General features: G+C 42.9%; 1 protein-coding gene across 2 annotated transcripts; it reads right to left on the bottom strand.

Annotated features, from left to right (window-relative positions):
• Nucleotides 1–1,568: 1,568 nt before the first annotated feature.
• CDK7 (cyclin dependent kinase 7) lies at nucleotides 1,569–23,414 on the bottom strand. Of its 2 annotated transcripts, XM_084801365.1 has the most exons (12): nucleotides 23,239–23,414; nucleotides 22,835–22,894; nucleotides 17,117–17,150; nucleotides 15,822–15,889; nucleotides 14,293–14,361; nucleotides 12,565–12,675; nucleotides 11,305–11,423; nucleotides 9,925–10,024; nucleotides 7,861–7,947; nucleotides 4,718–4,867; nucleotides 2,796–2,943; nucleotides 1,569–1,766 (listed from the first exon to the last, which is right to left on the bottom strand). In XM_084801365.1, exons 1-12 carry the CDS (start codon nucleotides 23,302–23,304, stop codon nucleotides 1,738–1,740), a joined length of 1,041 nt encoding a protein of 346 aa, XP_084657491.1. In that variant the 5' UTR covers nucleotides 23,305–23,414; the 3' UTR covers nucleotides 1,569–1,737. The 2 variants fall into 2 exon arrangements, with proteins under 2 accessions (XP_084657491.1, XP_084657492.1); XM_084801366.1 differs by lacking the exons at nucleotides 22,835–22,894; nucleotides 23,239–23,414 and having other exon boundaries at nucleotides 15,824–15,889.
• Between the last annotated feature and the right edge of the window lie 967 nt (nucleotides 23,415–24,381).

Genomic DNA, 24,381 nt, shown 5'->3' with positions numbered 1-24,381 from the left:
TGCCTAGCACGCCCAGCTAAGTAGCTAATTCTCCCATGCCAAAAAGGTTATTCTTTCTGTTTTGCTTTTGAGGTGGGCGGGTCTTGCTTTGACTGGCATAGAACTATTTGTAGTTGGGCTGGCCTTGAATTTGAGGCCAGCCTCAGCCTGACAACTGTGGGATTATAAACATGAGCAGCCAAACCTGGCCCCATGTAAATTTATATTTTTCCTCTGTGAACATTACATCAATCCTAACTTTTGAACGCCCATGGGACTCCATGAGAATGCAAAATAGGAATGGGGTTTTGCTCTCCCAAACCTTCCATACAGAAACTTTGGGTGGCTGGAAAGATGACTTGGTAATTAGGCACTGGCTGTTCTTCTCAATACCTGGGCTGGATTTCCTACAACCCTTGGTGGATTACAACCATCCTTAATTCCAGTTCTAGGGAATCCAATACCATGTTCTGGCCTGAGTGAGTATTAAATGCACATGTTACACAGACATACATGTTGACAAAACACCTATGTACATAAGAATAGTAACTTTAAAAAAACCTCATGTGACCAACACTTCGTTTTGCTTGAAACTCTTAAGGAAGTTGAGCCGTGCTAGCTAGGTGTCTCACCTAAGAACTACTACCCAGTACATTTGTGTTATTTATTTTACAGTGCCAGGTGCTGAAACGAGGGCTCATGTACACTAGGAAATGCTTACTGCTAACCTACACCAACACTGGTGCTCCTTTGAGAAAGGCTCTCACTATGTAGCCTTGGACTGTAGACTCTGCTGGCCTTAAACTCATAGAGATCCACGTGCCTCCAAGCCACCAGCATGTCTGGCAATCCATGTTATTTTTATGGTAAGTTTTATACAGCAATAGAAAAAAATAGCCCATAAACAAAGCACAGGTAAATAACATTAGTATGATAATTAAATCAACTAGATTCATATCCATTAATGTAGAAAGAAAGTTTCTACACAAAAAAACAAGAAACAGCATTAGATATAGTAGGGTTTCCTTTTTGTTTTGGTTTGCTTATTTCTGCTTCTTGAGATAGAGTTTCATTATGTAACCTAGCTGGCCTGGAACTCAGCGTATAGACCAGGATGGCCCCAATCTCTCAGAGATCCACTGGCCTTTATGAACTAGTATTAAAGGCATGGGCTATCATAAGGTAAGACAGAGTTCTTTGAAGATAGCAGTATAAAACCATGAAAAGACAGACAGAAATTTCCCCAAAGCCATCTCCTTGGGGAGTGGAACTAATGTATGAGGGGCTGGTCCTGGTGGTGTATGCCAACACAGGCAAAGCCACTCGGGCTGTAGCAGGGAGACACAGTGGGGAGTAGTAAGGGGAGGGGCCGGTTTTCAGCTCTTCTTAGTCTGGATAGTCTGGATAGTACTTGCAAAGCTGCTAACAGTATTTTTCTGTTTTAAATATGACTTCTAATGATCCTGAAGTGGCATATCATCCCGAGCTGCAGAACAACCAGTGACTGCATGTCAGGCTCTCCTAGCACACGCTGATTACATGTTAGAGAACTGAGCTCATTCTTATACTCTAATCATAAATGACAAATATTTTACTTTAAAATATATTTAATAAAAATAACCCATAGTTTTACATATCTTACATGTGCAGAATATTTACAAGTTCTCTTCTACAGCATTTAACGTGCCCTATTTTTTCCATTATTTGTCTTTTGGATTATTTCTTTCAGCACGAAACACTGTCCATTGTTCGCTGCAACTAAAAAATTAGCTTCTTGGGCAATATTCCTGAAAGCAGAAGAAAAAGGTTGTTCACTCCCTGCACTGCAGTGCCATTGTCTGACTTACAGGCTCACAGTACGTTTCTAGCTGAAGGGCCCTCTGAGGACCCTTCAACTGCCAACATCCACACAGCAGCACAAAGGTGTCTGTACTCCAGTGCCAGGAATCTGGTGCCCTCATATGGCCTTCACAGGTACCACACACACGCGGTACACAGACACATGCAAATAAAATATCCATACACATAAAAATAAATGAAAAGATTAAAATTAAAATGCTAAAAACAAAAACTGTTGAAGAACTGGGTGTGCTGAAGATATGTTTAATTCTAGCACTCAAGAGGCTGAGGCAGGTGGATCCTGTAAGTTCAAGGCCAGCCTCATCTAAACAGTGAGGTTCAGGCCAGTGAGAGATACATAGAGAGACCCTGTGTCTCATAAAACAAACAAACACACACACATAAATAAGAGGGGGAGGGCTAGAAAGTTGGCTCCATGGTTAAGAGGACTTCCTGGTCTTCCAGAGAAGCCATGTTTGGTTCCCAGGATGCATGTCCAGTATCTGACAGCACCTGCAACCCAAGCTCCAGGGATCTAAAGTTCTCTTCTGGCCTCCACACACACATGACACACAATCAGAATGCCACCAAAAAAAAAAAAAAAAAAAAAAGAATATTTTTGTTTTCGAGACAGAATCTGTGTAGCCTTGGCTGTCCTGGACTCTCTTTGTAGACCAGGCTGGCCTTGAACTCACAATGATCCGCCTGCCTCTGCACTGGGATTAAAGGCGTGCGCCACCATACCCAGCTCACAGATTTTTTTTATTGAAAAAAAAAAAAAAAACATAGAAGGCACATGTGGATACCTCTCAGGTGTAGCTCACATGCCATGTCCTCAAATGGAGCACAGGAGCACTCTATGTCAGGGTTTAGAGAGCTCCACAGCTCCATTTTCCTAACTGGCTTCTAGTCACTGGCTATTTAGAGCTCTTTGATGTCACTTCACCTTTCTGTTTTTTATCAGTGGGGATCCTTACCTTGTTCTAAGGCCTCTGTTCTTTTCCGTTTTGTTGCCATGGTTGGATTTGACTGTTCCTTTAACGCCTCCACTGGACAGTTTGGTCTTGGGAGCTGGCATCCAGGTGTTGGCCCTGGACGATTACTGAAGTACTTAGTCTTCAATGCCTTTTCAAAGAAAAGTAAGTGAGGTCTTATTCTGTTTTTCCTTTGAGACAAGGTCTAACTGGGTAGCACTGGTTGGTTTGTAGCTTGGCAAGTATGTCAGGCTGGTCTCTTGCTTGTCGCTTGCTGCCATCCCACTGCTTGTTTCTGAGTGCTGAGATTACAGGCATGCACCACCACATAGCTCAAAAGTAATGCATTAAATGTCTGTACTATATATAGGAAAATCAAACCCCAAATTAAAAATTAAAATAGTATGTAAATACCCCTATAGCCTCAAACAAAGAATTCACATCGACAGTTACACAAATACACATCCGTCATCCCACAGCTGGCTGATGCTGTTACTTGGGGGGCTAGCAGGGTGGGCACACTTCCTTCTAATGTTTCTACAACCACAAAGCCCACAGTGGAACAATAAGTTACAAGTGCAAACGTAAACATGAGTTACAAATACAATAACCCACTGCAAACGGGTGAAAATTTACTTGGGCCTATCCAAAGTTTTTATTAACCATTATAATGTTCCAGAATTTAAAAATTTTAAAAGTGGTTTCCTCTCAGATGACAGGTTTATCAACTAATACATATGTATAATATACCAGCCACAGTAGTTTATTTGCTCTAGAATAAATCTCTAAGAGTTAAGAAGATCAGGGCATTTTAAATTTGTAAGATTTTTTGGAAGTATAATATATTTTGATTGTAGCCAGACATGGTGGTACATACCTTTAATCCCAGCTCTTGGAAGGCAGAGGCAGGTGGATAGCTGTGAGTTTGAGGCCAGCCTGGTCTACAAAAAGAGTTCCAGGATAGCCAAGGCTACACGGAGAAACCCTGTCTCAAAAAACCAAAAGCAGGGGCTGGAGAAACGGCTCAGTGGTTAAGGACACCGCCTGCTCTTCCCAGAGGTCCTGAGTTCAATTCCCAGCAACCACATGGTGGCTCACAACCATCTACAATGCTATCTGCAGATAAAGCACTCATGTACAATAAATAAATCTTAAAAAAACAAAAAACAAAACCAACCAAAAAGCAGTTGGGCAGTGGTGGCACACGCCTTTAATCCCAGCACTGGTGGATCTCTGTGAGTTCAAGGCCAGCCTGGTCTACAAAGTGAGTCCAGGACAGCCAAGGCTACACAGAGAAATCCTGTCTTGAAAAAATCAAACCAAAATAAAACCAAACAAAAAAAAAAACCAACCAAATATATTTTGATCATATTCTTTCTCCTTCCCCAACTCCTCTCAGTTCTACACCAACTCGTCTTCTCTCTCACTCTCAAAAAAACAAAAACAAAACAAAACAAACCCAAGTCCATCAGTGGTGGTGCATGCTTCTAACCCCAGCACTCAAGAGACCTGGGTTTGACTTAAAGCACCTAACTCCAGCTCCAAGCAATCTGATGTCCTCTTCTGGCCTCTATGGACACTGTACATACTTGATATAGAGACATATATGCAAGCAAAACATTCATACACATAAACTAGAAAAATAAAATATTCATCTGAAATATAGCAGTTGGAATGAAAACACACACGCTAGGCAAGTGTAAATTCTTATGTGTACACATAATAAAATGTAATATCATCCTGGACAGTGTTTATAGCTTGGGGAAAGAACACAAAAGATACATATCTTGCTGGTACTTAAGGGATATTAGGACACTTAGAATACTAGTATAATATAATATAATATAATATAATATAATATAATATAATATAATATAATATAATATAATATATATAATGGTCCTTAGGTTTTCTAATATAAATACCTGTGAAGCTGTAATTCTGGTGCACGGATTAAATAAGAACAAGCCTTGTATGAGATCGAGCAAGTCGTCTCCGGCCGCAATGAAGATGTGCTGCAGTGGGATCCCAGGGAAACTCTTAAATGTCACATAATCTGGAAGACTACACATGTCCTGAAAAATTATAATTCAAATCTGAGTAAAGGATTCGAAGATACAGAAATGGAAGAAAGAGGCAACATGACCTGTTAGACAGTCTTTGCAGAAAAGCCTGAGGAAACTATTTAAAGGGAAAAATCAGTCAGAATTGGTAATATGTAAAGGCTACAAGACATAACAAATATATTTAAAATCACAGTTCTACATACTAGCAACAAGTACGTGAACATCAGAACAGAAAAGATAATACTTTATAATTATGCCAAAAAGAAAAATACTTAGTTGAGAAGTCTAACAAAATGTGTATAGGCTCATGTACTAAAAGCTATAAAATGCTGATGAAATAAACATCCATATAAAATATGAGAAATAAGTTCATAGTCTGAAAATATTCAACACAGGAAAGAATTGATTCTCCAGGAAACAGGATTAATATTTTGACATATTACACATGTGATCAAATTATTCTGAATCTTATACAGAAAGGTAAAGGGCTAGTTGAGACAATTTTGAAAAAGAAAAAAATATTAATTCAAGTAGGTACCTATTTTCAGACCTGACAGAACAACTATAATTCATACTGTGTGGTGCTGCTGGAGGGACAGAGAGGGATCAGTGGAGCACACAGAAAACCCAGAGGTCCACATGTATCCAAGCACAGTTCAGAAAAGGCGTAAAGGATTCTGTCAAGTCTTTCTGACAACAGTGCTACAGCATGCGGACACACAAAGGCAAAAGGACAGCTCAGGCTCAGCATGGTAACGTATACCTATAATCCCACCAAGCCAGGGACCAAGGCAGGAAGCTGTAGGCCCTAATCAATCAATCAAACAAGAAAACCAAAACCAAAGCAGAAAGCTTACAAAATTGAGAAATGACACAAAAGGAATTCTCTGAATGTTAATTTAGGCCTCATATATTTTTGTTATAGTTTTAACAAGAAGATAAAATCCATCTTAAAATGTTCACTTTCTTTTTTTGGTGAGGGAGAGGTGCAAGAATGTGTGTGTGGCATATGTGCTCTGTGTGTCCCGACATCAGTGGAGTTACAGGTATGCTGCAACTGCTCTTTTTTCATGTGGCTGCTCGCTATTCAAATCAGGTCCTCATGCTTAGGCAGTCAGCACTCTTAGCACCAGGCTATGTCCTCAGCCCCTACAATTCATTTTTCTTACATTGATTTGCTCCTCAGAACTTGGAGCTTCAGTGGGAATAAAAAGCCAAAAGCTCTTCAACTTTAAGAATTTGAACAAGGGGCTGGAGAGATGGCCCAGAGGTTAAGAGCACTGGCTGTTCTTCCAAAGGTCCTGAGTTCAATTCCCAACACCCATATGGTAGCTCACAACCATCTATAATGAGCTTGTGTCCTCTTCTTTATACATTGTATATATAAAAACAAACAAATTTTTAAAAAAGAAAAGAATCTAAATAAGTGATAACAGGTATTTGTTATGTTGAAAGCCAGGCCGACCCAAGGCTTTCTCAGAGGCACCAGTGAAAAGACAAGAGACCGAGAGTTCCGCCGGGCGTAGTGGCACATGTCTTTAATCCCAGCACTTGGGAGGCAGAGGCAGGTGGATACCTATGAGTTCGAGGCCAGCCTGGTCTACAAATAGAGCCAAGGCTACATAGAGAAACCCTAGCTTGGGGAAAACAACAACAACAAACCAACAACCAAACAAGCAAACAATCAAAAAAGGGTGTGTGCCTCCCCTAATTATGCAAAATAGCAATGTGCCATCAGTATCTTTTTCGTTTTTTGAAAAAGAGATGGGTCTTGCCCAGGCTGGTCTCAAACTCTTGGCTCAAGTAATCCTCTTGCTGCATTCTCTGAGCAGCTGGGACGTGAGAGATATACATCATTAAATGGTTGCTGGAATAAAATGATCATAAAAACCAGTATTTTAATCGTGCTTATAATCTACTTTACCTAGACACTGGTTAACTATTGTAAGTGTCCACAAGTGAGAATATTATTAGTTGGCGGTGTTGGCTCACACCTTTTCATCCCAGCACTAGAGAACCAGAGGTGGATAGATTTCTGTACTAACTCAAGGTCTCTGTAGTAAGTCCTAGGCCAGCCAGCACTTACAGTAAAAATTGCCTCAATTAAAACAAAACAAAACAAAACAAAAAACACCAGGCTGTAGTGCATCAAGAAAAAACAAAGTTGGTGGAAAAACAAAAGATTAAGAAGTAATCCTGCCGTTATTTCTTCCAGTATGTTTAGTAAACCAGAGACCTTGAGCATGTTAACAGTAAACCCACTCTCTTCCATAGAGCCACATCCCAGCCCCTCATTTTTTATTAAAGAAAGAAAGAAATGCAACTCTCTTCTGTGTGACTGTAAACGCACACTGCTAGAACAGCTCTCTATCAAACTGAAGGCACTGAATAACCTGGAACAGAGTACTGCAGTGGGGAGGGGTATATACACTAAGATGGTGGCTGTAGATCACAATTACAATGTTTTCCTTTGTAATTCCTTTTTTGTCATTTACAGCCTCATAATAATGATAATTCTTATTTATTTATTTATTTATTTACTTTTCTGAGACAGGATCTCAATACACAGCTCAGGTTGGCCGGGAACTCACTATTAACCTGGTTGGCCTCAAAACATAGAGCTCTTCCTGCCTCCCGATTACAAACATGTGCCACCACACTACTTAAGTTAGCTCAGTGGCAGAGCACTTGTCCAGCACAGGAAATCTTTCTCTAGCAGTCCAAAATAAATAAATAAATTTCTTTAATAGGCATATAACTGCACTCAGATATAATATAACTTACAGAATTGTAACTATATTTCAAAGAAAAAGCATAAAAAGCTGAGTGTGGTGTCACACACCTGTAATCCCAGCACTCGGGAGGCAGACGCAAGCAGATCGCTGTGAGTTCGAGGCCAGCCTGGTCTACAAAGCAAGTCCAGGACAGCCAGGACTACACATAGAGACCCTGTCTCGAAAAATAAAAACAAAACAAAACAAAGAGAAAGTACAAAGGCTTACAGGCCACTGTTCTTCAGTTGGTGTGCCCAAAGTTTCAAATATTCTTGTTAGCTGATCAAGGTCTGAGTCTCCAGGCAAAAATGGAACCTACAAGTAAGTAAATGACATTTCAAGGTTATTAGTGAGAGTGGTTACATAAATAATGCTGTAAACTTTGTAATAAGAAAATTAAACTCTGAGTGGGGTGCTAATGGCACTTGCTTTTAATCCCAGCACTTAGGAGGCAGAGACAGGCGGATCTCTTGAGTTTGAGGCCAGGCTGGTCTACAGAGTGAGCTCCAGGAAGTCAGTTTTACACAGAGAAACCCTGTCTCAAAAAACAAACAAACAACTTCCTCCTACAGGGCTGGGAAGAGCTTAAAGTAGCTTCAGCAGCTGTTAAAAGCACTGATTACCGTTATCAACTTAACTGCTTTTCAGTGCAAACCCTTCTGCCCTCTCTGTGAAAAGTAGATTTGGGTAGTCTCTAGCAGGTGCGTCCAGACAAACACTTTCTGAAGAGCTTCCCTCAGTACCCCAGAGCATATTTTCAACATATTCCAAATAGCAGATTTAAAAATTCATTTTATTACTTTATATGTCTGAGTATTGCTTGCACTATGTCTGTGCACTATGTTCGTGCCTAGTACTTTCAGGCACTAGAAGAAGGCATCAAGTCTCCCGGAAGTGGAATTACAAGGGGGCTGTGAAGCACCGTGTAGTGGTGCTGGAATGGAACCTGGGTACTCCGAGGTGCTGAGCCTCCAAAAAGCAGATTTTTTGGCAAGTCACCAGAAGACATGCAAAGCAATTTCTCTGGCACGCAGCCCTCAGTGTCCCTTCCAGTGCCTAGATTTCAGCCCTGGAAGTCTTCCTTATATGCTCTCAAGCGGTGAGCAACAGTGACTGTGCTTGTTCTTAGACTTATTAGCAAATCCTTCATTAGTCCCACCCACTGCAGTTTTGAGTAGGAAGAGGTGGGGGTTGGATGGATAGTCTCACTCTGTAACACAGGCAAACTTCAAACTCACGGTGATTCTCCCTGCCTTAGCCTCTTACGTGCTGTAACTACAGGTGTCAGCCATGTAATATATTTTTTACTTATTATAATATATTCAAATTATGTCCCGATTTTTATCCCCTTGCTCCTATCTTCATGTTCCCACTCTCCCTCCCTCTTCTGCCCTATCCCCCTCTCCCAGACCTCTGACTGGGCAGTGGGGGGGGGGGGAGCATCCTTTCCCCTATTAGGTCTCATCAGGATAGCCTGCATCCCCTTCCTCTGTGTGCCTGCAAGGCCTTCTTGCCAAGTGGCAGTGATCAAATCATGGGCACCAGGTTTGTGTCAGAGGCTCAGCTGCAGTTCCTGAACAAATTAATATGTGGCTTGTTTTTTAACTGGACCCAGAATTGGTCCAAGCTCTAATAGGATGAATTCTAAATGTCTCATGCTTGTGCAGAAAGTACTTCATCTTACCAGCCCCTGTGACGGTTAATATTGTCACCCTGATGGAATTTAGAGCCACCAATCAAACAACCCTCTGAGCATGACTGGTGGGGAGATGCACCCTAAATGTGTTAGCACCACTGTAAGGCTGAGCAGAGCACCAGCATTCACCTCTGCTTCCTGACTGTAGATGGGTGTGCCGAGGAGCCTCACCTCCAGCTGCTGCCATGATTCCTCTCCTAACGGACCGTGCTTTCAGGCTGTGAGCCCAAACAAGCCCACCCTGCCTTAGTGTGACTGGCCAGTTACCATGTCACAGCTTTGTGAAAGACCTACACGACTGGCCTCAAACTCTTTAATTGTTCTGATTCTGCCTCCCAACTACCTGAGGCTTTTCCTGTTTTGTGAGACAGAGCTTTTCATGTAAACCAGTCTAGTTTTGAACTCACAGTGATCCTCCTGCCTCAGCCTACCACATGCCAGGATTGTATGTGCCATCATATCTGTTTAAACTTGTAGTTAACAAACTGATTTGCTTGTTAACTTTGCTGCAGGGATTATGAAGAGAAGATAATTCCTAGAAAATGGTAAGAAAGATACCAGCAGTACATAAGAGTGTACGTGGACTTAGAACTTACCCTTAGAAGCAATTCTGCTAATATACAGCCAACAGCCCACATGTCCACACCCACTCCATACATCCTAGCTCCAAACAATAACTCAGGGGCCCGGTACCACCTGAGAACAAAAAGAAATCATGTTTTATGAGAACCGTTTTTCCCCCTAACTCAGTATCTGACTGTGTCTGCCTCCTGAGCGCTGGGATTAAAGAGCTCAATACCACACCCAGAAGGCCAATGTGTAAAAGATGAACTGGCCTTTTAGGTTCAGGTTTAGGCACAACCACTCACCCCGAGGTCTACAGCCCCTGCCTTGCCAGTTCTCAACACTGTTCCTTGCTGTCTATTAGACTTTTCCCATTAACATGCTAACTTGCCACTGTATAATCCACCTGTGCCCAATTCCTCCTCTCATTCTTCCTACATTGCTTGTTTTTATATTTGGAACAGGAACTTCTGCAGTTGGTTGGTCTCAAGATCACTATAATTAAGGCCCACCTTGAATTCTTGATCTCCTGCCTCTGAATTCCAAGTGCTGGGATTTCAGGTGTGACACCAAGTCTGACTCCTAAACATTTTTTTTTAAAAAAGGTCTGATCATTTATCTGATATAATTAAAGATTTCTGAGTGAACTCAGACTTAGAAGGAGCCGCTCTCTCAGTGAGGACAGCCTATGTCTCTTGGCAATTGGTTCCCTGGTGTTTCTTTGACATCCTTCATTCTCGACCAAAAGACTAACTTATTCTGCAGCAGCCTCCTTGTTTTTCTTAGCGTGTTGTTTCTTCAGAGCACTACGTCGGTGTTTGTGCTGTAGGACATGTGGAGTAACCAGAGAGTTGGCCCTGGGCTTCTGACCTTTGATGCTTAAGGGCTTTCAAACAATGTATTGTCAGACACCATCATCTTTAGAGTCTAAAGAGCCTTTTGGACACAGTAGTATCCATCAAGTACAGGAATATTCTGCCCCAACCACTCCCCCCACCAAGTAGAGAACACTCAGATTGGTCCAGACTGCCCTTCCTCTCTCCAGTTTTGGTCTACATCTCAACAGCAGGCGCACCCTGCCAAGGCTCAAGCCACCTTATTCATGGAAGCACCTTGTCTGCTGTTCCCATGCCTGATTCAGACCACACAGCCCTCCACTCTTCACCAGAGCATCAGCAGCTACTTCTGTGGCCATGAACGTGTGCTGTTTTGTTCACCATCCACTTCAGTGAGTTTCCAACACCAATGAGTTTCTGTCTGAAAGAGCTATGTACAGTTTTTCCTGTGGTGAGGTAGGCATAATATACAGCGGGCTGTATCCTGAGGGGACACCAAAAGTGACTCCCTCCTGAGGTAATTCGCAGAAGCCAGCTGCTGCTCGTTTGTGGTGGATACCTAACACACGGGCTCACCTGGTCACGACTTGGTGGGTGTAAGCCCTATTGGGGCTCCCGAATGACTTGGCCAGGCCAAAATCTGCCAGTTTCAGAACTCCATTCTCATCTAACAACAGGTTGTTTGGTTTCAGATCCTGTATCAAGCAGTTACCAAAACAAGCAAACAAAATTAAGCAGGATTAGAGAAAAGCAACATGTACATTGAGTTAGTTTAGTTTATTTAGTAGCCCAGGCTGGCTCTGAACTTACTATGTAGTTAAAAAGAAAGACCTTGAACTTCTGATGCAGCCAATGTGGTATTAAGGATCGAACACAGGGCTTCATATATGTTGGGCAAGCATGCACTTTACCAACTAAGCTACTTCCCATTGCCAGTTAGCTTAACTTTAAAACGTAGGAAACAAGGCTGGACATAGCACATGACATTAATCCCAGCACTCAGGAGGCAGAGCCAGCCTGATCTACAGAATCAGTTCCAGAACAGCCAGGGTTACACAGAGAGAGCCTGTCTCAAAAAAGCAAAGGAAAAAACAAAAACAAAAACCTTAAAAAACAAGAGGACAAGCCGAGCGTGGTGGTGCATGCCTTTCTTTAATCCCAGCACTCGGGAGGCAGAGGCAGGCGGATCATTGTGAGTTCAAGGCCAGCCTGAACTACAAAGCGAGTCCAGGACAGCCAAGGCTACACAGAGAGACCCTGTCTGGAAAAACAAAAAACAAAACAAGAGAACAAGCTGGGCAAGCTGGCATACACTGGTAATCCCAGCACTTAGAGAATAAGGAGGAAGGATTGTGAGTTCACAGCCAGCCAGGCCACCAGGAAGGCATTATCCTCAAAACAAAAACCTCCAACTAAACTGGTAAGTTGGGTCAGCTGGTAGAGCCATTTGCAGTAAACTTGATGATCTAACTTTGATTCTCAGAACCGAGAAAGTGGCAGGAGAGAACTGACTCCTGGGAGTTGTCATCTGACTTCCACTTAAATGCTGTGGCACATACCCACCTACAGTCACGCACTTGACACACACACCCCCACAGACACATGCACTCAAAATACATAAGTAAAAACCCCAACTAACCAATGACAAAGTTTAATAAAGTTTAGGCAGCAACTTTAAAAGCCGGTGTGGTGAAAACCAGCTATACTCGAAGCTTCCAGGAGTCAAAAGCAGAAGAATCATGAATTTGAGGCCAACTTGGGCTACACAGCAAATTCCAGGCCATGCTGGAATATAAAACAAAGCTCTCATGGACTGACCATTACTTAAAGTCTTACCCTGTGGAGAATCCAATGCTGATGTAAATATTCTAGCCCCTGGAGAGTCATTAGCATGTAGGCTTTAATGTGGGACGGCGTCAACACAAGGCTATTATCCTTTATTATAACCTAGAAGAAGACAGGCAACACACAGGTATGTTTCATTACTCCACATTACCTCTAACAAACAAAAAATATACTTAAAATGAATGTATCCACACACAAGAATTTCTAGATTAGCCAATGAATTTCCAGAATTAGGTGGTACAAAAGAGCATCGTCTACTAGGGGAGAAAGTAATTCTGCACACCCTGCAACTCTGGCTTAGAAGTAGCCAATATCTGTGGGTTTTGTCTGCCCCGTCTGACAAGTGCTTACTTTGGGAAACCACTTCATTCCAGCTCAGCTCACAGGTGAAAGTAAGACTGGACTGACCTCTCTACCCAAAGCCTGGACAGGAGAAAGGCTGCTTTAAAAAAGACGCATGCAGCAGGCGTGGTGGCACATGCCTTTAATCCCAGCACTTAGGAGGCAGATGCAGGCAGATCTCTGGGTTCAAGGCCAGCCAGGTTTACAGAGCGAGTTCCAGTCCACCCAGGGCTGCACAGAGAAATTCTGCCTCAAAAAACCATAGGAGGAGAGAAGAAAGAAAACCAAATAATTGTGGCAGAACCAAAGAGACAAGGGGCAATGTAAGAAACCCTGTCTCTAAAAACCAAAAAAAAAAAAAAAAAAAAAAAAAAAAAAAAAAAACAACAACAACAACAACAACAACAAAAAACCACTATATGGCTTGGAATTGCCTAGGAAAGAAGGCAGCAGAGGGGCAAAGAGGACTGAACCAATGAGGTTACTGTAGATTCTGCCACAGTCAGTTTACTGTTAAGACTAACTGGTTCCTTTTTAATCCTAGGTCGTATTTTCACGTACAGTCTGTTTACATATCCACTAGATGACATACATTTTAGGTGTTTCCAGCTTTAGTGAACACCCACACACCAAGTGATTTCTGTACTGGCAATGTTTTCCTCTTGGATAAATACTGAACAGTGGTTGCTAGATCACATTATTATTACTAATGACTACAATATTACTGACATTATTATAAATAATAGAACATCAGTAAATTAGTGGTAACCAATGCTAGGATCTACAGTAAGATATACCATTGTCGCCAGTCTCTATATTTAGTGCATGTGCATTCCTTTTACTATTTGATGCCATGTCATAAAAATCCCTTTTTATCTTTGATCTGATAGTAAACATGTCTTTAATTGTATAACAAACTGTACTGTTTTCCAAAGTGACTATAGTATTTGCATTCAAACAGCAATGTTGAGAATTCTAGTTGTTTTAAATCCTTGAACTATTAAGTGTTTCTGAGATTCAATGAATGAATATCATGTTAAAAATAACTTGGTTCGTAAAAGATGACATTAATCTGTGATAATATGGGAGCAAATTCAAAATTCTGTCAGGTTTAATGTGCATAAAAGTGTCAATATGTTAAAGAGAACTTGGTAGAAATGCCAATAAAATCTAAATCTCTGCACATGATACTAGAAACACAACTAAATTAAAGGAATCACAGATCATTTGACTTCCGCAAAATTAAGGTTCGCACGAGCTCTGTGGTTGTGTGTGTATGTGTGTGTGTATCTGTTCATGTATGTTTAAAGCAGAATAAACATACAGGTTTCTCTTTCACTAAAGGGAGGAAAAAGTCTCCAGGAATCCTAATCTTACCTCTAGGTCAGTTTCCATGAAATCAAAGACAAGGCTAATATTAGATTTATGTCCAAATGCATCAAGGAGCTGCAAAGCAAGAAAAAGATTGTTATTCTTTTCAGTACTGTTGGAATTTATAATTATTGAAGTAATTTTTAAAAATTATTTGTTAGCCAGGCATGGTGGTACACACCTTTAATTCCAGCACTTAGGAGGCAGAGGCAGGTAGATTGCTGTGAGTTCGAGGCCAGCCTGGTCTACAAAGCGAGTCCAGGACAGCCAGGACTGTTACACAGAGAAACCCTGTGTTGAAAAGCAAAACAAAACACAAACAAAAAATTTTTATCAGACTTGGCAGCACATGTCTTTTCCCAGCACGCAGGAGGCAGAGGCAGGTGGATCTTTCGTCAGTTTGAGGACAGCCTGGTCTAAGAGTGCATTCCAGGATGGCCAGAGCTACACAGAGAAACCCTGTCTGGAAAACAAACAAAATTCCTAAGCAAAATGCTTAAGAAAATTCTTGCCAGGCACAGAGATACCTTCTTATAGCTCCAGTACAGTAATTACAGTACAAATTGTAACAGGGCCCAGAACTTGATAGGCCTCCACACCTCAGCACACAAGTGACTCCGTGATGGGAGTTCCATTAGGCCACAAAACTCAGCACGTACCCTGTATTGAAAAGCCAAAACCAAACCAAACCCAAAAAACCTCAGCACGGAGACAGCACCTGCCTGCCAGGATGAAAACAAAGACCTAATCCATCCAAGCCCACAGCTCTGGGACTATCACTAAATGCACCAGCCTTGCCTTTGCCTGCTGTGCTTCAGCTTCTGGCCAACTGCCGCTGTTAAATGAAGGCTGTCAACCTAAAACATGATTTTGGTGCTTACAAGGTCACCCTGAGAAAGCCCTGTCGCTACACCGGGATCCTGACCACCCTGTGTAGTCAGCAGCCAGCAGGTAAAGATTCTGTTGTCTAAGCCGTGTCCGAGCAGTCTTCCCTGGAGGACACCCCACAGCACTATTTACTTGGGAGGCCAGACAAAGGAATCACCTGAGCGCACGAGTTCAAGGCTACGCTATGCAGCTCACAAAAGACCTCCCAAACAAAACAGAACAAGAAAAAAAGTGTCTTCTAAATAGCTTCTACCATCCACTGGGCATGTGAGACTGTCCACAGCAGGCACTGTTGCAGACACCATCAACTGGCTAGCCTGCAACAATCAAAAGAACACACTCCAGCCCTCACACAGGTGACAAGAAAGGCTCTGAATTTGAATGCAAGCTGCTACCCGCTAAACCTGTGGCTACAGCTCTCTAGGATTCAAATCACTGACAAAACCGGCCTATATGGCAACATGTGGCTCAGGTCACCAGTCTAGAGGCACTGCTCACAGCACAAGTGAGGTAAAAACACATCTCACACTGCTCAACTTCCCACCGCCTGCACGGCTTGTCTCATCAGTTCACCCTGCTGAGCCTGTGATCAATCCCACCATATTCAGAACATGGCGGACCCCAAGCAAACAAGAGACCATACTCACACCAATTATATTCGGGTGACTCAGCTCCTGCAACAGTTTTATCTCTCTTAATGCTGTTCTATTTATACCTATGGAAAAAGAATGCAAAAAATGAACAGATTCTGAAATCTCAAACCTTCTGGAAATTGATCTTTTAGGAAAGGCCATTTCAGGAAATAAACATTACACACACACACACACACACACACACACACACACACACACACACAAAAGTAATTTTAACTATTTTTATGAGAAAGTTCTTTGCCCCCTCCCTCTATTTTTTTAGAGGAGCTTAACACGGTCTGTGATATATGGTGAAGGAAGTACTTATTCTACCTCTATAGCAATGATTACAATAATATATATAGACATGGAGCAGACATGTTGGAATGGGTCTTTTCTCTTGACCTACAAACATTAAAGGAAGACTGTGTGTAAATAGCAAATTAGTACTACAGATACTCTTTCAATACAAATGATAGAAATAAAAATTAAAACACAGTGCTGGCAATGTCACGGGTGACTTCTTCATTATAACTATGATTTGATGGCTAAACAGGACCTGACATTCTAAGAGGCTCGAGAATAAGAAATAAATCTTTTCCCAGTGTATCCATTCTATAGAAACATTGTGTTCTTTTAAAAAGATGCCATCTTGAATCTTTCAAAGCAGTTAGAAAAACAGAGGTGGAAAAAACAGTGACTTCCAACACCCCAAAAAGCACTGAGGATCCCAACAACCTCACTGCCCTCCATGTTGTGATCAGAACGTCTTTGTAATGCTCACATGCTGTTTCTAACTGGAATCTCTTTATTCTCTAGAGCAGTGTCCTCAGCCTGCTAACACTGCCACCCTTTAGTACAGTTCCTTGTGTGGTGGTGACCTCAACCATAACATTATTTTCTTTTTTTTTTCTTTTTTTTCTTTTTTTTTTTTGGTTTTTTGAGACAAGGTTTCTCTGTGTAGCCTTGGCTGTCCTAGACTCGCTTTGTAGACCAGGCTGGCCTCGAACTCACAGTGATCCGCCTGCCTCTGCCTCCCGAGTGCTGGGATTAAAGGCATGCGCCACCACGCCCGGCCATAACATTATTTTCATTGCTACTTCATAACTGTAACTTTGCTTCTGTTATGAATCATAATGTAAATAAATGATATGCAGGAGATCTGATATGTGACCACCTCAAAGGGGTCGTGACCCACAGAGACACTGCACTAACTCGACAGAACTATTTACAACTCTCGTTGACGTTTTCTTCATCTCAGATCAGAATAAACACATATTCTGTTTGATCAAATTATAGGTAATACTTACCATCTTTAGCTTCTGATCTGTGCCCAAGTTTGATCTGGGATAGAAAGAGGAGAAAAAAGCAAAAACACAGACATTAACAATGTGCTGAGGATGGAGCTGCATCAGCGGTTCAGAATAGTGACTGCTTCGAAAGGTTCCATCCCCAGTACCCACACAGCAGCTCACAACTGCCAGCTCCGGTGGGATCTAATGCCCACTTCTGACTTCGTATGGCACCAAGCAAACAAGTGGTGCACAGACATACATGGACGTAAAACACTGATACACTTAAAACGATAACAATTTTAGAAATAAGACCAAGCAACCCAAAACTCCCAATAGTAAATTAGTGTATAATCTACATGCACAAAAAACCTAGCTACAAGCAGGCCTGACATGGTGATGCATGCCTATACTTGGGAGGAAAAACCTGGGTTACACAGCAAGAGTCTGCCTCAAATAAACCAAAACAGCTGGGACTGGTGGTACATTCCTTTAACCCCAGCACTCATGAAGCAGAGAAGCAGATCTCCAAATTTGAGGTTACCCAGGTTTACATACTGAGTTCTAGACTCCATCTTTTAAAAAAAACCAGCAAGTTACGCACAGTAAGCGCACGCAGCAGTGCACAGCCCCTGAGACCAACTGGAGCTCCAGGCTGAAGGCAAAGGCGTTGCTCAGGAGCCAAGCGAGCCATAGCATGGGGAAGGCAGAGTCTGAGCTCCAGCACAGCAGGACCAAAACCAATCAAGTGTCTACTTTAAGTTGCTGAACTACACAAGTGGTAAACAACCAAACTTAAAAACAGTAAATATCTTGGACCTGCAAGATGGCTCAGCTGATAAACCAATCCCCTGGACCCACAGCGTGGAAAGGAAGAACTCCCACAAGTTATCCTGTGACCTTCAGAGCGTGCTGTGGTACGTGCACACACGCACACAAAGCAGCAATCGTCTCCTTTATCCCCTCCCCACCTTTGTTTTTCCAGACAAGGTTTCTCTCTGTAGCCCTGATTGTCCTAAATCTTTTAGGCCAGGCTGGGCTTGAACTCAGAGATCTGCCTGCCTCTGCCTCTCAAGGGCTGAGATCAAAGGTATGGGCTACCATTGTTTTTGTTTTTTCTGAGACAGGGTTTCTCTTTGTAGCCATGGCTGTTCTGGACTCCCTTTGTACACCAGGCTGGCCTCAAACTCACAGAAATCTCCTGCCTCTCTCTGCTTCCCAAGTGCTAGGATTAAAGGCTTAGGCCACCATGCCCGGCTGAGAGTATTTTATTTTCATTGTGTCTATTTTGAGTTCTTTCCCATGTACATTTTATAATCAATTCGTCAATGCCTTATCTTATTTTATAATTTACAGTAATGAGAATGCTCTTGTTTCTTTCTTTTTGAGACAGGGTTTCTCTGTGTAACAGCCCTGGCTGTCCTAAAACTCGCTCTGTAGACCAGGCTGGCCTCGAACTCACAGAGATCCACCTGCCTCTGCCTCCCAAGTGCTCAGATCAAAGGCATGTGCCACCACTGCCCAGCCTAGGAGAATGTTCTTAAGGAAAAATGTTTTGTCAACAATTGACAGCCCTGTGTAAGTAGTAAGGAAGGGAATGCTGACTCAGTCATTACTTTGTGTAGTTTGCTATGCTTATTCAGTGTTCACTGTTTCATAGAACCAGCATATTTTGTAAGTTTGCTTTGTGGAAAACACAGGATTATTGGATATATTACCAACTCTATATGCTATTTTCTGTTATGTTACTTTTTTCTCCCAAGTATACTACATTGAAGTGATTTTGGGGAAATTACCTGCAGTTATCTGGTCCATGTTTAACTTGAAAAGATGAAAGGAGATGTGGGTGTGGTAATTAACATATGTAATCCTAGCATTTCTGAGGCTGAGGTGAAGATTTAAAAAATAAAGATAAATAAAAGAATAATCTCATGAAATTCTTTATCACCTAAATTTAAGTGATTAGTATTTTACGATGTTAAATCAGCTAAAAATATATATGCATTTTAAAGACTTATTATTTATACAGTATTCTGCCTGCATGTGCGCCTGCCTGCCACAAGGCACTGAATCTCATTACAGATGATGGAGAGCCACCATGTGGTTGCTGGAAACTGAACTTGGAACCTTTAGAAGAGCAGACGGTGCTCTTAACCTGAGCCATTCTCCACCCCCAGCTAAAATATTTTTTAAAATTACTCCATCCACAAGCACATGGTGACATGTGCTCACCTACCCACATAGACACAAATACATACAAATACTTAAAAATTTAAAAAGAAAAGATAATAACGTAAGCTAGGGATGTGGCTCAATGACAAAGCACTTGCCTAGAATGCTCAAAGCTCTGGGGTCAATCGAGTATACACTCATCCAATTACACATGCATACATACAAATAAAATTTTCAGGGGGAGAGGGTCCTGGGGAAATGGCTCAGTAGTAACCTTGGCTTTGCAAGCATGAGGACCTGACTCAAATTCCCAGTACCCATGTAAACGGCCAGCCACCAGCCATGGTTGTGTGTGCCTCAAGTCCTGTCACTGGGAGACTGGGACACAAAGATGCAGAGAGTTTGCTGGTGAGCGAGCCAGGCCTGGCCAAACCAAAACAGCAAGCATCTGGCTTTGAGAGTCCTTGTCTAAAAGGCAACTAAGGAGGAGAGCGATGGAATGTTCTACTCCAGCTTGCACATGGGCAGACCTCAACAATCATGTGCACACACCGCAAACACCTACAGACAGACAGACAGACAGACAGACAGACGCGCGCACACACACACACATACACACACACACACACACACACACACACACACACACACACACACACAAAGAGTGACCCAAGAGCCATTATCCAGGCAGCCTGGCTAAGCTGGGAAGCACAGAAACATAGCGATTACATATAATTTAAAAATACATATATTTACTTTTTGTGTATAGGTGTTTTTTGCCTGCATGAATGTCTGTGGACCACATGCATGCCTTGTGCCTGTGGAGGATGAAGGTGGCAGATGGCCTGGAACAATGACAGTTGTTAGCCACCACACAAGCTCTGGAAAATGAACCTGGGTCTTCTATAAGAGCAGCCAGCACTCTTAACTGCTAAGTCACATCAGCAATACTTTAAGAAGTCCAAGTCATAATAAGGAAAAGCAGTTTAGTAACTCTTTTTCTTTTCCCCTTACAAACACAGTTTCTCTGGGTATCCCTGGATATCCTGTACTTGCTTTGTAGACCAGGCTAGCCTGGAACTTACAGGTATCCATCTGCCTCTGCCTCCTGAGTGTTGGGATTAAAGGCATGCGCCACTATGCCTGGCAAAGAAAAAAAATATTTAAGTCACCTTCAAGAAGGAAAGGTTTTTCCAGGCATGGTGGCGCATGCCTTTGATCCCAGCACTCGGGAGACAGAGGCAGGTGGATCACTGTGAGTTTGAGGCCAGCCTGGTCTACAAAGTGAGTCTAGGAAGCCAAGGCTACAGAGAAACCTTGTCTCAAGAAAACAAAACAAGGGATGGAGAGATGGCTCAGAGGATAAGAGCACTGGCTGCTCTTCCAAAGGTCCTGAGTTCAATTCCTAGCAACCACATGGTGGCTCACAACCATCTATAATTAGATCTGGTGTGCAGGCAGAACACTGTATACATAATAAATAAATAAATCTTAAAAAAAAAAAAGGAGATAGAGGCAGAAGTTAAAGGTCATTCTCTACTACATAGTGACTTTGGAGCCAGGTCATAAAGGCTCTAACAAAGGAGAAACAGGCTGAATTCTAAATCCTAATGCTTGTTAGAGGCAGACAAGGAAACCACTTGTAGGACAGGTGAGACGGCTCAGTGCTTGTTATGCTTGTTAAAAGCACTGGCTGCTCTTCCAGAGGACTTGAGTTTGATTCCCACCAGTGCCCAGGGATAAGACACTCTCTTCTGGCCTCTGTACAAAGTTGAACTGACATACATGCAGGCAGAAACACCCACACATATAATAAACAAATGTGCTCATCACAGTGGCAGGAATAATGTTAATAAATTGTTATGAGCAATGAGCTCAGGTGGAAGGACTTCAGATTCAGGTAATGACATGAAAATGATAGAGAATGAAGAACTGCAAAGAACAGCGAAGGAAAGGGAAACACCTGTTTCCTGCAATTAAAAGGCATCTCTTGGTGAAGACATTTGAGGGAAATAAGAATTCAACCATAGCTGGTCGTGATGGCGCACACCTGTAATCCCAGCACTCAGGAGGCAGAGGCAGATGGATCTCTGTGAGCTCAAGGCCAGCCTGGTCTACAAAGCGAGTCCAGAACAGCCAAGGCTATACAGGGAAACCCTGTCTCTAAAAGCATAATAAATAAATAAATAAATAAATAAATAAAAGAATTCAACCACACCAAGCTCTAGAGAGAAAACACAGCAATTAAAAGAGAAAATATAATGATCCTGGGACTAAAAGAAATTTAGCATGTTCAAGGAGTAGAAAGGTGGAGCTGGAGAGATGGCTCAGCGGTTAAGAGCACTGACTGCTCTTCTAGAGGTCCTGAGTTCAATTCCCCCCAACCACATGGTGGCTCAAAACCATCTATAATGTGATCTGATGCCCTCCTCTGGCCTGGTATATGCAGACAGAGCACTGTATACAAAGTAATAAATCAATCTTAAAAAAAAAAAAAGAGTAGAAAGGTGTGTGGCTGGGACACACTCTCATCAGCAGAACCGATAACAAAGACAACAGTTAAGAGGAACCGGTGGGGAGTGGCTCACACCAGGAATCCTATCATTTGAGAGGCCCTGAGGAGAGACAGTCATGGTGAGATGGCTACAGATCTCAGGAGTGTGCGAAAGAGAGGCCAAGGGCTGTGCTCTAACCCTCACCTCAGCAATTACTAGCTGTGTGATCTTGAAGTCATCTAACTTAACTCAGGTACCTCAATGGTGAAACAAGGAGACCTTTACCTATTTTACAGACTGTTTGAAAAGTTAAGGGGGGGGGGAGAGTCAAATTGTTTGGCACACAGGAAATTATGTTGTAAATGAAGCTAAGTTTAAAAACTATTTAAATCGTTTTAGAAAATACACTATTATCAATGTTGTTAATGCCGAGGAGAACCTTTCTGCACAGATAGCACAGACAGAACAACCGTGGCCTGGAAATATCATGGCGTCCAAAAACTGAAGAGATGGCAGCACTTGCCTCCTTGGCTAACAACCAACCTGTATGGATCAAAAAGTTTTAATTTATAATATTTGAACAAAGCCTGGTTCCGCCCGGATTCCATCTTGATACACAGGACACTAATAAATGCTATCGTCTCTAGAATCCTTGTAACTCCCACAGTCAGACTGTGAGCGTGCTTACTAAAATGAAGCCAAACGTGGTCCGTATCTGTAATCCCAGCACTCGGGAGGCCGAGGCAGAGGCAGGAGGACTCCTACGAGTTGGGAAACCAACCAGGACAGCCCAACAACGCTGTCTCCAAGACAACAAATAGCTACCAAACAACTGTAAATGCACGGGTATTTTCTGGCGTGGTGGAGCACGCATGCAAACCCCCAAACCCCCAACTCGGAAAGCAGAAGCTTACGGCTCGCCGCCAGTTCTAGGCCAGCCGGGTCTAAATAGCAAGCCCCGTGCCAGCAAGGGCCATGTGGCAGGAAAGACACAGACTAGAAACACACACACACACACACACACACACACACACACACACACACACACACACACACAAAAGGAACTCACTTTCTTAATGGCGACAATCTGGTTGGTGTTCTTATCTCTGGCCTTATAGACCGTAGCGAACTAGAAAGGAAAACAGTAACACATCCGTGAGAAGTCTTCTAGGTGGTGGTTGGTTGCGGATCTTCCCCACCATGACTTTTTGGGGTTTTGTTGTTGTTGTTGTTGTTGGGGTTTTTTTTTGTTTGTTTTTTGTTTTTTGTTTTTTTTTTTTTAGAACAAAGAAACCCTGGAGCTGCCTCGCGACGGCTTGCGACGCGGTCAGGAGGCCTGGTCCCCAGCAGGGAGGGGACGCTCATGGGCGGCGAGGGGGCACCAGTCGGGCGAGCCTCTCTCCCCACGAAGAGCCCGCGGTGGCCAGGCTGTGCCTGCGCTACAACAGGCATGAATCAGCCCAAGGCCCTCACCTGCCCCTCTCCGAGGAAATCCAGCTTCTCATAGCGCTTCGCTCGAGACTTCACGTCCACAGCCATGCGAGGGAGAAGCCAGACTCCAGCAACTAAGCAAAACGCTCCACCCCGCAGGAATTTAAGGCGTCTGAAGCCTCCCAACAGCTACTTCCGTTCACTAGACGCGCACATCTTACTGGCTCCGCCCATACTTCCGCCGTGGGCGGGGCCAGGCCTACGGATGCTGAGCTGGACTGTGAGACCAGCCCGGCCCCCCTCCCCCACCCCACCCCACCCCGCTGCCACGTGCTCACCGTGGCCGGAAGCATTGTATTTCTCCTAGACCGCTATGGGCCTGTCAGTTTGTTCACTGTTTTGTGTCATTGTTTTGAACTTGGATTTTCTTCGCTTCCAAGGATAGGCCAGCGTTCTGACATGGTGCTTCTGAGTTCGGAATTTAGCTAGGGCGCCAGATGGCGGAACACTTGGCCTTGCGACTGTCTTGCTTTGCGTTGCCCTGGCGCCTCTGTCGCCATGGACACCAAACCCCTCCGAAGAAGAGCCAAATTCTTAAAAGGTGATTTATGAAGAAACAGGCCCAGAAATGCAACTCCAAGCCTGTAATAAACATGTCAGGACTACAGCTGGCGTAGTCGGCAGGATCTGGAACAAGGCTGGGGAAAGGATTAGTTTATGCTAACTTTCCCCAATTTACATAAGGCTTGCATGTAATCTGGTTGAAAACTTATATCGAGTTACCAGGTGATTACCGGACTCCTCGATGCCAGAGGAGCGGGGAAAGCCTGGGTCCGAAAACACCACCCTCCCTAAGGGTGCGGAAGTAGGACGAACTCAGTGCCCGATGCCAACTTAAGAGCTGGTTAATGGCACAGAGGAAAGAAACTCAATATAAGGCAACTAAAATTCAAACAAATGCTGAAATTTTTCAGTAAACGAATTGAAAGATTGGCCGATCTAAAATTTGAAAAATTAATCAAGAGCACTCAAACAGGTAACCTTCAGTGGTACCTTAGGAAAAGAGAGATTAAACTGCTATACTGGTTGGCAAATAAGCTGTGGAAATGAAGTCTTTAATTAAGAAAATGAGAGGTTTACATCTAAATCCAGCCACAGGAAGCCCCCCAGAAACTGCAGAGGAAT

The sequence above is a fragment of the Acomys minous genome (assembly GCF_964271855.1).
Source record: "Acomys minous genome assembly, chromosome: 11".
In the NCBI taxonomy this organism is placed as follows: domain Eukaryota; kingdom Metazoa; phylum Chordata; class Mammalia; order Rodentia; family Muridae; genus Acomys; species Acomys minous.
Note: the sequence above shows the minus strand (reverse complement) of the source record. Positions and strands in the feature narration are given on the sequence as shown.